At 34.2% G+C, this 15,028-nt stretch overlaps 1 protein-coding gene across 1 annotated transcript; it reads right to left on the reverse strand.

Annotated features, from left to right (window-relative positions):
* Positions 1–5,161: 5,161 nt before the first annotated feature.
* Positions 5,162–14,052, reverse strand: LOC117318797. Its single transcript, XM_033873752.1, has 6 exons — positions 13,940–14,052; positions 10,045–10,248; positions 7,036–7,242; positions 6,569–6,703; positions 5,892–6,026; positions 5,162–5,457 (listed from the first exon to the last, which is right to left on the reverse strand). The coding sequence occupies exons 1-6, from the start codon at positions 14,016–14,018 to the stop codon at positions 5,162–5,164; spliced, it is 1,056 nt and encodes a 351-aa protein (XP_033729643.1). The 5' UTR covers positions 14,019–14,052.
* Positions 14,053–15,028: the final 976 nt, after the last annotated feature.

Consider the following 15,028-nt stretch of genomic DNA (forward strand, 5'->3'; position numbering starts at 1 on the left):
TACCCAAAATAACACTTTTTAGTGAACTGTGAAAAATACATTAAAAATTTACATAAAAAAATTTTTTTTTAAATTTTCGACAAGGGAAATTTCTGAGAAGCTCGTTAAAAAATAGTTAGATAAATTTCCAAAGCATTTTAAAATTTCCCTAGAATCATTTAAAAAAAAAAATCGATTTTGGTTCCAGCCGTGGTGAAAATAGTTTCAAAAGTCGGATTATTTGAAAACATGTTTTCCACCAAATGTCCATTTTTATGAGGGGCCCACAAGTTTATGGGTGAAGCAAATACTTTTTTTAGGTATAGGTCTTAAGCTATGAGTAGATCTAACATATTTATCTAAATGCATTTTAATATACAAAAATTTCGCCAAAAAATGCATTTTTTACGTGGAAATCAATTGTTTATTTTTTGGTCCTATCAAAAAAAGGCCCCGTTGGGAAAGTCTGCGGAGTCTTGTATGGATGGATGTGTGTTCACGAAACTGCGTAATTTTTTCAATTAAAAGGGGTTTTTGAGGTTAAATTTTAAAGTGATAAACTGCTGGAGATTGAGGAAATGTTTTAAGGGTTCCTCCATGAAAAACCTTTTTTTAAAAGGGAATTTGGAAACGTTTGGTTTTTTTTCTTTTAAATTACCAAGGAGTAGCGGGCCCACTAACGATTTTAAAATGATTGGGTTTCCCCCTTGATGGATAGAGACACGGGTTTGTTTTTTAAAAGAAAAACCCCCATTCATGGGACTTTGGGAGTTCCTCGGCGAGGGGTTTAATAGATTTTAAAACCCGGTATCGGGAGGGGTTTTGTTCTGAAAGAAAACAAGGGTTTGGGGAAAGAAGAAATTTATAGAAGAAACAAAGGGTTCAAAAAACCCGCCCCCAAAATATAAAACCCTTTTACCGAAGGAAAACCCATTTTAAAAACTTTTTTATAACAAGGGCCCTGATTATACCCCCCGCTACCCCCCCTTTTAAAAAAAATTTTTGCCCCAATTGGAAGCCAACACCTTTAAAAATTTTAAACCAAATTCAAAACCCTTAAAGGTTTAAAAAAACTTCGGGGAAACACCATTTTCTGGAAAAAAAATTTAAGGGGGTTTAATGGAAACAAAAAAAAGGAAAAAACGAACCGAACCTTTTAAAATTCCGTGGAATTTTAAAATTAAATTCAAAGGTTTGGAAGAAAAAAAAAAACTTTAAAAAAAGAACCCAAAACAAACAAAAAAAAGAAAATTTTTTTGAATTTAAAAACCCTTTAACCCAATTTTGAAAAAAAAATTTGGGGAAGGGAAAAAACCCGGACAAAAAGGGTTCTCTTTTGGTGTTCCTTGGAAACATTTGAAACCAAGGAAATAAAAACTTTTGTTCCAAATTGGAAAATTGGGGATAATTGAAAATTTAACCCTAAAAACCCTTTTTTATACCAATTTGTAGAACGGGCAAAAGTTTTTGAAAACGGGAAAAATCCCGAAAAAAAACAAAGTTTTTTTTGCCCTCTCTTTTTAAAACAAATTTTCCCTTTCAGTTTTTGCAACCTTTTGGGTTTTCCCGGGAAAAATTAACAAGAAAAGTTTTTTTTAAAATAATCAAACCCCGGCCAAAACCCCCTTTAAAAATTTTCCCCCCCTTTTTATATGCCTTTAAAGTCCTCCTTTTATTAAGGGTTAAGCCGGGGTAATAAATACAAAAATTGAAAAAACAAAATAAGGCAAACCCGGTTTTGTTTTTGCCTGGTTCCCTAATTTTAAAAATTATAAAAACCTTTTTTCTTCCCCTTGTTTTTTATATATTTCTTTCCCCGGGTTTAAATTCCTTTCTCCAAACAAAGGAAAGAATAACTATGTTAAAAAGGCGTTTTGCAATAAAAGAACCCCCAAAAACCGCCGTTTGGGGGGTAAAACGTTTTCCCAATTTTTAAAATTACTGCTTTTAAAAATTTTTCCTAACCCTTTTTATTTTTAAGTTTGTTTAAAAATATCAAGTTAGCAAAATTAAAAATTTATTTATTTTCGGGAAAGGTTTTTTGGTTTTTTACCAAAAAGGGTTTCTTAAATTAAAAACCTCCGGGAATAAAAAAAACCCTTGAAATTTTTTTTAAAAATTGAAAATTAACAATTTCGTTAAAAACTTTTTCCCAAAAGGGAACAAAAAAGGGTTTAATTAAATAAATTAAAACCGCGGAAAGAAAAAAAAGGGGTGGAAAAAAAAACCCAACCAAAAAGGAAAAAAGGGGCCAAAATAGTTTTCATTTTTAAATTTGTTAAAAATTTTAGAACATTTTAAAGAGGTTTTTGGGTTTAAAAACCACAAAAAGGCCCCCACCGGGGGTTAAAAAATTTCCCCAAACTTTTTAAGTTCCACAGGGGTTTTTTTGGAAATGGAAACCCCGAAAATTCCCGGATGAACCCAATAAAAATTAGTTTAAAAATTGAAAATGTAAACTTGGTTGGGTTTGGCTTTTGAATAGTGGATTATGCTTTGCATTTTAAAAATACATGTTTGGGGAAAAAAAAATTAGAAATTTTCCTTTTCCCAAAAAGGGGCCCCAAATAACCCCAATTTTAAACGTAAAAAAAAACATGAAAAATATACCAAATTTAAAAAAAAGTTGATTTTTTTTCGTTTTTTGGGGAAAAAAGGGGAAAAAAAAAAAAAGGGGCGGTTAAAGGTTTTAAAACAAAATTTTGGAAATTTGATTTCCTTCTTTTTGAGTGAAAATTTTTGGAAAATAAATGCAAAAAAAAACCATTTTGGGATAAAAACCCCCGAGGGCATCAACTGGGAACCCCCATTTGGTTGAAAAAAAGGTCCAAAGGGGGTTTCTTAGTAAAAAATTTGTTTCCCGGACGGTTCCCGGGGGAAAAAGCCCCCCCCCATCCTTTTTTCCCAAAGCAACTATTGGAAAAAGGGAACTAATTTTAAACCTGTTTTTAAAGAAGGGTATTTTTCATTTTTTTCCCGTAAGAATATGATACATTAATAGAAAAGGTGTATTTTCCCAATTGGGTAAACCCTTTAAAAACTGACAAAAACCAGGTTTAAAAGGGCCTTTTCCCAAAACCTGGAGTTTGGTGAAACGAGTTTTTTTTTTACGGACGGGAATTTAAATTTTTTCCTTTTCCCCTTTTTAAATTCCCTGGGAAATTTTCCCCAAAAACTTATTTACCAAAAAAAAAGAAAAGCCACTAAAAAATTTTTTTCTTTTGTTTGGCGAAAAGGGGGAAGGGGGGCCAAGTTTTAAAAAAAATTGGCCGGGGAAACCTGGGAAAAAACCCCCCCCTTTTTGGCAAATTTCCCATATTCCTTATTTTCTGGGAAACCTAGCCCTTTTTTTCGGCCCCTCCAAAACCCCAAAGGGCCCCTTTCGGTCTCCCCCCCCTGGGTTCGTCTTGGAAAGGTTTTTTTGACCCCCGCCTTTGGGCGTTTAAAAAAATTTTTCTTGGGAAATTTTTTTCGTTAAAAAACCCAGGAAAATTTCCCCTTTTGACATAATTACAAATACCTTAAAACCAAAGGGAAACACAAAAGGCTAGGAAAATTTAACAAAACATAATTTTAAAATTATAAATTTTTTTGCTCTTTTTTTAGAATTTTGGTTTTTTCTCCTTTTTTCCAATTTATCCGTCCCCCCCCCCCGTTTTTAGTTCATCATTAAAAGGAAATTGAAAGGGGAAAATTCTTTCCCAAATTAATAACCTTTCCCACCAACCCACTTTGCCAGGGCCCCCCAAAACCCAACACCCCGGGGAAAATTTGTCAAAAATGGCTTTCCCCCAAGACTCAAAACAAAAACCCCAAAAATTCCCTTGGCCTTTGAAAAACTTAAAGATTTTAAAATTTTTCCAAAATGGATTTAAACACCTCGTTAAAAAAAAAAAAAAAACCCCAAAAAAAAAAAAAAAAAACAAAAAAAAAAAAAAAAAAAAAAAAAAAAATAAAAAAAAAAAAAAAAAAAAAAATAAAAAAAAAAAAAAAAAAAAAAAAATTTTAAAAAAAAAAAAAAAAAAAAAAAAAAAAAAAAAAAAAAAAAAAAATTTAAAAAAAAAAAAATTTTTAAAACAAAAAAAAAAAAAACAAAATAAAAAAAAAAAAAAAAAAAAAAAAAAAAGAAAAAACCCAAAAAATAAAAAAAAAAAAGAAAAAAAAAAAAAAAAAAAACAAAAAAATTTTTAAAAAAAAAAAAATAAAAAAAAAAATAAATTTAAAAAAAAAAGAAAAAAAAACCAAAGAAAAAAAAAAAAAAAAAAAACAAAAAAAAAAAAACCCAAAAAAAAAAAAAAAAAAAAAAAAAAAAAAAAAAAAAAGCGAAACAAGCATGCTGCAGCAACGCAAATGTTTGAATACCTCTTCTTGTCTTGAAATTAAAACAATAAGGGAATACTAGGTTTGGTATGATATAATTAATGTTTATTTATTAACACAATTAACTGTTGACTGAATTACATCGCAAGATCAAACTGTCATCAGCTTATCAAGTTTACGTCCGAATTTTAAGACGACATTATGTAACCTATTGCGTATGGCTCTCTGGCAGCACCCTTACCTCCATTTACACGAAACATTATTTACTATACACGTTATATATCAACACTGGTCACCTCGCTGTAAATCTGTTAAAACATTGATTATAAGTTTTGATGTGAATAAATTTCTACTTCATGTTTGTATGAAACAAAAAGCGCACTACGTTCATTCAGTCAGTTTTCAGTTCAGCTTTCTATTCATATCAGTACGATATCCATGGCAAAGGTTATACAAGACAAGAGTCCAAATTGTTAACATACATAGAATACAGAATGACCCCTTGGAAGAAATATCAGAGTAATCTCATTAAAGATTAGTCGTGTTTTTTTTCACATGCGCCCTCTTCGCCCCTGATATATGTCATGGCAAAATAAAAAAATCCTACAAAGTAATTTAATTAATAATAAACAATCATAGCCATTACATTGTTCGATTGTCGCTTAAGTGGGACAGTTCACCTGAGGAAGAGTGAAGAGTGATCTTTGGTTTTCATAAAAAATGACTATACGTTGCTTAAGAAACGACAACTCATCGCGTTGTATAATATGCGTTCCCTGAACCTAGCAGGAAGAACGTTTTTGTTTAGAATATCGAGGATGGCACGTTAAATGAGTACGCTTAAGGAAGTTACTAAGAACTATTAAGGAATCTGGTAAGTGTTTGTCATTGCCATTCCCCTCTGTGATATTTTTCTTATGTGTCTAGCGTAATACGCCAAGGAGTGTTTATTATTATTGGCTGCGCCTGTCAGATATCTAATATCGATAATACAAGTAATTCGTCTAAGTAATGTGTACTTACGTGTTGAGCATGATGGCCCTATCCACCCAGTCTGACATCCGGGTACTGTACATGTCCCATCAATATGATTACAGCCATGCGTTCTACATCTACACTGTGAGGCACAGTTATTTCCAAAATAAGGAACAACGCATTCTAGAGAAAAATATAGTTATTATATTTTGCACTATAATGTGTTCATTATGTAAATATCAAATTACAATTTTCTTCAAGAATATATTCATTGATACCTATAGCTATATCAGCATTTCGTTGGAATAGTTTAATCCGCATGTATTAATTATCCTATCTATGATATCATCGCTTTAGGCTGTTAACAAAGCATTTATACCGATGTTAAATACAACAGGGATAAACTTAAAGATACGTCAGTGACAGATCTCACATTACTACCTATGTTTAATAAGAGTTCAGTATCAAATTGACCTGGTAGACTAGTATGCTAATCCTATTACGTAACATAAATAAAATCTGTTGATTAAACTAGTAATGTTATTTAATATTTGTAAATTATTACTGAAAGTAAACCACGTATTGAGCATCATTCAGAATCCTAAACAATTACTCACCCTGGCTGCAACTTGCACCGGAGTAACCAGCCTGACAGCCCGGTATAAGGCAGATCCCGTTCTGACGGTTACATCCCGACGTCTTACAATGACATCTTTGTAGACAGTTCTCTCCAAATGTAACGTGTGAACAAGCTTAAACAGCCAAAATAAAATGCTGAGCAAGCAAAAATGGGGATAATTTTAATTTCCACAAGTGAACAATTGTTCAAGTATGCAACTGTTGAAATGGAACACGCTTATATAAAAATGTCGGTTAAAGCTCAAAGCAAGTGTTAATGTATTTACATTATTCAACCGATGAACAAACTCAAAAAAGATGTTAAATACATTAAAAGACCACTAAAATTGGAATGTTGTCTTTCACTTTTCTGTTAACTTTTTTTTATCCAAATGTCTTCATTGACACCAAACAAAAGACGTTGCTTAACTTGCTTAATGCTCTTCTGGGTATCTTCGGTAAAGTGCTTCATGAAAAAATCGCACTATAAAATCAACAATCAAATTAGAACAGAACCAACATCTTCATTACCGGGTCATTCTTATAATGAATACTAACTCTCAAATTCCAGTTTTTAGGTTTTCTTATAATCAAACATCTGTATGTCAACACGATTGAAGTAAATCGAGAACAGAGTCGCAATAATCACACAGACGTGTAACATAATGATACTTACGCTGGTCACAAAATGTTGATCCACTCCAGCCTGCGTTACAATATGGGGAATCACACACTCCGTTGTCAGGATCACAGCCGTGTTTACAGTTACAATTGTTTTGACACTGATCACCATACTTATTTGAAAAGCAGCCTGGCGAAATCAATTTGGACACTTTACGTTAACTGTTTTATAAAATCAACACGAAAAGTTATTTCTATTTATATAAAGCTATATCATTTTTTTTATTTGAATAGCTTGGTTAACCTATATCAATTATAGTATCTAGCATATCATCAACACAATTACCCATGCGCGCCTTTTTAATATAAGAGGTGTTCTTGAAGCATTGAACAGAAATATTTAAAAAAAAAAAAAAAAAAAAAATGCACGGTCCAGGCGACTTAGTAGATGTGTGACAACATTTGTAACGGAAACATTATTTTAGATACTGAAGATTACAACCAAATTCAATTATAAATTACCATATACATCCACTTCGCACACGTCCATAAATGCGTTGTTGCCAGGTGGCCGTGTGATGTATATCATCAGTGTTTTACCAGTTATGTTACAAGAAGTAATGTTTTGAATGATATTTGGATAACCTTCGTCCACATCCTCATAGCATTTGATACCAGACGGTACATCTGTTACATTTGATATCCAAAATTGGTATCCATCGGCACGATCTGAAATTAAAATGAAAAACACAATTTGCACCATTTGACGACAGGGACTTAACCAATTTTAGAATAACCACAGTTAATGGGTCTTGGCATATCTAGATGTAAATGCATAGCCAAATATGCTTAGAACAATTGGTATATCGCTTGTCCAGAAGTTATTACAACAATTATATACGGCAATGATTATAGAAATACAGATAGTTTATGAAATGAACGGTTACTTTGAAATGCATGATAGGAATAATAGCTGTACTTATGCTATCCAGCTTCCAGCTTTGCTGATACATTATGCCATTTTAACTACCGATCTAAGCGTTGGTCCAGTGACTCTTAACAATAACTACTAACGGTAATGAAATCACATTAACTGTTGAGGATGAATTAAACATTTTCGCTGTAAATCATAATGTGAAGCTGGTAAATATGGTTTTGTGTTGTTTAAAAATATAGGCATGAGTTATAATGCACGAGGAAAATTATTTAAACTTAATTTTGAATTCGGAAACAAAAGTATAGTAAAAAATCTTTCTAAAGAGAGCAATTTTTTTTAATACGCCCTGCAAAATGGGGTTGTTTTATCTGCTCAGATCAAGGACAGCGACCTGCATAACTACAAAAGTGCTACTTATCAAATATCTGAGTTAAAGAAGCGGAGCATTTAAATTGTAATTTTGGATGATTTTGACTTTTGAAGGGGGGGAAGATATCTAAAAGTTCCATATCTGCATAATGTTTTTAGTTGACCTTGAAACATTGCAAATATCATCTTAAGAACATTATCTAGTCGTACAAATTAACCGTTTTAAATTATTTTGATTATTTACATTCTTTGATCATTTGACCTATTTGATTTTATATGAAGGACAGGGTCACCAGAAAATCAAGAAGCCAATTATGCAAGATATGAATGTTGCAAATATCAGGTCTAATGTTTATAAAGGAGCAGAACCATTTCGGGTGCAATTTTTGCGGGGAAAAAACAATTGAAAGTGGTATATCTCTTTTAAATTTAAATAATCCGTCTTCTTGGAACTTTCTCTTTAATTTAAATTTTAAAAAAATTAATCGATTTTAGATTCATGTTACCTACTTTTTACCCCACAATGCGGTCTTGACCTTAACTCATTTTCTGATAACAGGTGATAGGGATTTGTTTGTTTGTTTGCTTGTTTTTGTTTAACGTCCTATTAACAGCCAGGGTCATTTAAGGACGTGCCAGGTTTTGGAGGTGGAGGAAAGTCGGAGTACCCGGAGAAAAACCACCGGCCTACAGTCAGTACCTGGCAACTGCCCCACGTAGGTTTCAAACTCGCAACCCAGAGGTGGAGGACTAGTGATAAAGTGTCAGGACACCTTAACCACTCGGCCACCGCGGCCCCAGGTGATAGGGAAGTATTACCCTCGACCATGAGTTACATGAAGCCCTCGGTGTGCTTGGAAACGAAGGAAAAGTCGTCCGAAACATTTTTCCTTTTTGATTTGTGACCTCGACCCTTTTGGTTACGATCACCAAGATATTAGAGTAATGATCCGCTCAAAGTTCTCTACCATGTGCTAAAATATGAACGTTTAATGAATGTGTAAACGAGGTATAGATACTGCATATTACAGACCCGTGCACGTTCGCAGTTCCGTCTTAAATCAATCTAATAAAAATGTAGATAGTCATTCTCAATAAGTTACATGAACATCTAACAACATCCCATAAGGGGTCACGTTCTGATGAACTTTTGGATTAGCCAATCAATGACTACTTCCAGAATGTTGGAAGTGAATTTTATATGTCCGACTTAGCATAACTAGAGTGCATAGCTTGCATAATCTGTCAATTTGTTTCAAGTCATCACTATAGCTATAACGAAATGGTTTGCACCAGATGCATGCTGTGACGAAATGGTTTGCTTCGATGACATCGACAAATTGGCAATTCGCCCCGAAAGTGAAATACACACATCTCAAAGGTCATCAGAACGTGACCCCTTATGGAATGTTGTTAGATGTTTATGTAACGTAGTTAGTATGACCTTCTAGAGTTTAATTAGATTGGTAATTATATCACTTAAAACTGATTCAAAAGTGCTGTCCGCTTAGTCGTTTATACGGAAAAGATGTTACACGAAGTTTTCGAGACGGTAAGCAACCATTCGGAGAACTTAGAGGTGAAACTCGCCAGTTTATCTCTCGTCAATAGAGACAAAAAAATCAATAGTAATAATAATAATGAAAAAATGCGAAACAATAGAGATTTCTAATATGTTCCCATAGTTTCTGCACAAGATATGTTTATATCACAAGCCTGGAGGGGACGAATATGAGAAAGGGATATCAGTTAGTATAAATGTAAAAAGCCTACATCATCTCAAATAATAAAGCGACCTGTGAAATTAAAAACATCGATTTTGACTTTGCTGCAATTATTATTAAGATTTTTTTTTAATCAGACATTTTCAAATAAACAATTTTACACCTGAGCACCATGTACTGTACAATGATCATTAAAATTTGCCATTACCCAATATATATGATACTGAAGTTAAAATGCGTAAATTCTAAACTTAAACTATAACCAAATAAAAAGGCATATACAGGGTACTTCGAATGCATCTTCAGCTATCATTAAGGTAAACCTTTGCATTTTACAGGAAATATAAATGCAATTAAATCTGAATAAATTTTAAATTTCAAGTATAACAAAATAAGATATAATAATTTGAGTAAATGTCTCTTTTCATGAAGTTATAACGGACTCTATGTATAGAACAATCGGAAGTGAAAGGTTTATTGATGTACAGAAGGACAACTCACCGGGATCTCTAAAGACAATATCTATTCTCTGTATTCTTGCCAAACCAGTAAACGTCCCTCTCCAAAATACGGGGTTGTCAGGATCGGAGCCCATGCATATCCCCCAAGAAGGAGGACCGTAGTTCCCGTCTGTGGTCCCAGATAATGGGTAATTTGGATTTGACGCAGTGGTACTACTCAAAATCAACTGATCCTTCAGGTTTACTACAGTGTATGTATATAAAAAAAAATATGACGCCTATGACTGACAACGAATAAACATTTACAACATTAATAAACATGATGGAACATGTAACTCAATATAAAATAACCCAGATTCAGTACTATTAATTGATGTATAACTTGTATTTGTATGTCCTTTTAATATTTTAACATTTGTTTTAGCCTATATTGAGATTTCATCTCTTGATTACCACAGTATTGGTTCCTAGACGAGTCCTATTAGTACGATACAACTGTTTTGTATTCATAGTCCGTCATCGACTTTATCAATAACGGATAGTTCCTTTCAGATAAATTGAATGTACTACTTTGTAGTTTGTATTCACCGTCCGTCATTTCCTTTATCATTAGCAAATAATCCCTCGAAAATAAATAATCATTTTGTATTTTCCCCAGTCATAATCTATATAACGGAATCGGACTACGAGTCTTCCTAAATTCATCGCACATAGATGAAGAAATGGATGTTTATGATGATGATATATCACTTTACTTGTACCTGTTGTTAGGAAAATAACTCAAAATAAAACTTTCCAGAATTAAAAAAAAACCTAATTCAGAAACACGTTGTCATGTTTACATGTATCTATATACACAAGTTGGTAGATTTGGTATGCTAACTGACACGTCGGAACGGGCCTTGAAATGTCCGCTCCAGAACTAATTGAGTGTTACATTTGATATCGAGCTTTAAATATATCAAACCTGTGAATCAAAAATCGTCTTTTCTACTTTACTATAGTTTATATAGAGAAATCACAATTTTGACTGATTCGTTGAATTTCTATCGGAATTCATTCTAACATTATTAGCATGGGATGACAATTTGATGGTATGGACATGTTGCCCCTGACTGACCCCCAGGAGCTAATAGACGAGGCTAAAAAGGGTCATGTTGACTGAAATTTCAAAAACCTTCTTTACTCTCAGATATGGGGGAATCAAACACTCATTGTAGATGAAAGGGTCTTAAAGTGCTTTACCGAAATTGTGAATTTCTTAACCCTGGGATCTTACGTTGGCCCATGGAGAGATGATAAATCTTACTATAGTTTATGTAAGGAAATCACATTTTTGACTATTATTTGTTGAATTTGTATTGAAATTCATTCTAACTTTGTAAACATTATCAGCATGGGATGACAGCTCGATGGTCTGCACATTTTGGCCGTGACTTACCCCCTGGGCTGATTTGTAGGGCCAAAAAGGGTCAATTTAATTAACTTAAGTACTTCAAAACTCAGGTGACCGTTAAGGCCCATGAGCCTCTTGTTTTATTATATATTCTTATAGTTAGTAGTAACGTGATTTATACTTACACTCGTGGCTATGCCATATGACATTTATTAAAATCCTTCTATAATTTGATATGAAACTCGCCTAAACGGGAATGGTATATTAAATTATTGAACTCGTTTAATACATTCCATATGGCATTGCCACTCATGTAAGATTATCTTTTTGTATATTTGTCTGATATAGTTCACTGTGTAATTTAATTTGGATCTTTTAACACGTACAGTTATATAGGTATTTTCTAACAAGTTATCCTTCTTCAAAAACATTGAGTCCATGTATATTATTAGCTCACCTGCCCGAAGGGCAAGTGAGCTTATGCCGTGGCGCGGCGTCCGTCGTCCGTCCATTGAAACTTTTCCATTCAAGCAACTTCTTCTCAATAACCAAAAGGCCCAGAGACCTAATATTGGGCCTGTAGCATGCTGGGGTGAAGGGCTACTAAGTTTGTTAAAATGAATAAAGTTGACCTTCATTCAAGGTCACAGGGGTCAAAAAGGCTAAAATCTTTAAACGACTTCTTCTCAATAACCAAGAGTCCCAGGGAGTTGATATAGGGTCTGTAGCATGCTGGGTGAGGGCTACCAAGTTTGTCCAAATGAATGACCTTGACTTTCATTCAAGGTCACAGGGGTCAAATATGCTAAAAAAATTAAACGACTTCTAAATAGCCAAAAGACCCAGGGACTTGATATTGGGTCTGTAGCATGCTGGGGTGAAGGGCTACCTAGTTTGTTCAAATGAATGACCTTGACCTTCATTCAAGGTCACAGGAGTAAAAAAGGATAACATCTTTTAACGACTTCTCAATATCCAAGAGTCCAAGAGACCTAATATTTGGCCTGCAGCATGCTAGGGTGAAGTGCTCCCAAGATTGTTCAAATGAATGACCTTGACCTTCATTCAAGGTCACAGGAGTCAAAAAGGCTAAAATCTTTAAACGACTTCTAAATAGCCAAAAGACCCAGGGACTTGATATTGGGTCTGTAGCATGCTGGGGTGAAGGGCTACCTAGTTTGTTCAAATGAATGACCTTGACCTTCATTCAAGGTCACGGGAGTCAAAAAGGATAACATCTTTTAAAGACTTCTCAATAACCAAGAGTCCAAGAGACCTAATATTTGGCCTGCAGCATGCTAGGGTGAAGTGCTCCCAAGATTGTTCAAATGAATGACCTTGACCTTCATTCAAGGTCACAGGAGTCAAAAAGGCTAAAATCTTTAAACGACTTCTTCTCAATAACCAACAGTCCCAGTCACCTAATATTTGGCCTGCAGCATGCTAGGGTAAAAGGTTCCCAAGTTTGTTCAAATGAATGACCTTGACCTTCATTCAAGGTCACAGGAGTCAAAAAGGCTAAAATCTTTAAACGACTTCTTCTCAATAACCAACAGTCCCAGAAACCTAATATTTGACCTGCAGCATGCTGTGGTGAAGGGCTCCCAAGTTTGGTCAAATGAATAAAGTTGACCTTCATTCAAGGTCACACTAGTCAAAAAGGCTAAAATCTTTCAAACGACTTCTTCTCAATAACCAAGAGTCCCAGGGAGTTGATATTGGGTCCGTTGCATGCTGGGGTAAAGGGATACCAAGTTTGTTCAAATGAATTACCTTGACTTTCATTCATGGTCACACGGGTCAAATATGCAAAAAAAAATTAACGACTTCTTCTAAATAGCCAAAAGACCCAGGGACTTGATATTGGGTCTGAAGCATACTTAGGTGAAGGGCTACCTAGTTTGTTCAAATGAATGACCTTGACCTTCATTCAAGGTCACAGGAGTCAAAAAGGCTAAAATCTTTAAACGACTTCTCAATAACCAAGAGTCCCAGAGACCTAATATTAGGTCTGTAGCATGCTGGGGTGAAGTGCTACCAACTTCGTTCAAATGAATGACTTTGACCTTCAAGGTCACATCGATCAAGCATGATTAAATCTTTAAATGACTTTTAGTGAATAGCCAAAGTGCAGAGAGACATTATATTGGTCCTGTAGCATGCTTTCAAATAACTGCCGGATCCATATATGAAAAGATCACTGCATTGCAGGTGAGCGATTTGGGCCCATTGGGCCCTTGTACTATGCCTTAAAGATATCAATTTCGATATACATGTAAAGCAAACAATACAATTGTTTACTACCTTATAAGTATTCACGGAGTGTAAAGATCAAGATCAATATTTGTTATGTATACAAAAATATCAATAGTGCTGTTGATAGTGATTAAGGTACATCTACCGCACTATATTAAAATAAGAAATCGTGTTAAAGTTCCACGAATTTAACCCTTAACCAGGTATACAAACGGAATCCTTTGAAATAAATAGCATGTGTGAAACAGTGACCAGTCTGATGATTTAGAACATGTTAACATACCGCTCATCTGTATCCCTGGCAACTCGCTCAACCAAATTATCACTAACACAGTAAACACCGATCCTGCACGCCTGGCCATTTCTGTCGATTGAAGATATCAGGGGTGTAGTTGTTGGTCACATCGTAGTATACCTGTCAGTGATTTTGTGTAAGACCAGGAAGTTGGACGTAAGCGTGGTGGTTATACTTTTATTTTTAAATCAAGATACAAATCAAAACATTTTAAATTCTTTCATAACTATTCAACCGTACAGGTAAATGTCTTTCGACGCATTGTCCAGTGTAATATGCAATCTTGATCTTGTGTATGTATATACTTGTTCATTCCATTGTGTTAAGCAAAGCTAATATCATTGACGGATTTGCGTGACTGTTATGTTAAAGACAAAGTACAGGGTAATGTCACACCTCTAACGGATCGCTATATTAATACACTACTAGCTTTACATGTCAATATTGCCACATAAATGTGTTGTCTTGCATTTGTAGGCGAGACGGACCATGAAGGATAAATAAGCGATTTGTTTCATATGTCATTATGATCATTAAAATGCAGAAGTTTTTACAAATACTGGTTGTCGGAGATAATGTAATTCGAACGTCTCATGCCATAATTATGTCTAGTTTATTGAGATGAGAATAAGGCATGGGAACCGGGCTATAGCTATGTAGTATACTGGCGTGTTGTTAATACTGCACTTAACAAGCCTAACAAGAAGTAATCGGCCCGGCTATATGCTACTTCGTCCTACTGGCGGAATCCATAACTACGGGTTGGACCTTCCGCTGTAATAAATCATGACATGTCTGATTTTTGTGAAAAATACCGTAACACAAATTATCTGTACTTTTATTAGTCAATCATCCGTCCCTTTATTCCTTAATTTATTTGTTCGGTTCATAATTTGTTCAATGTTACCGTTAATATGCAAGCATTCATAAGACGTAATAAGCGTTATTCAAGCGCTTTGAAACAGTCACATTGTTTGAAACCAATGGTATTGTCCTATGTTATGATTAATTCGTCCAAAGGGTATATATAAGGCGGAGGAGCCAGATATCAGTGCACATATGAGACACCGGACGGAG

The sequence above is a fragment of the Pecten maximus genome, unplaced genomic scaffold (genome assembly GCF_902652985.1).
Source record: "Pecten maximus unplaced genomic scaffold, xPecMax1.1, whole genome shotgun sequence".
Classification (NCBI taxonomy): Eukaryota; Metazoa; Mollusca; class Bivalvia; order Pectinida; family Pectinidae; genus Pecten; species Pecten maximus.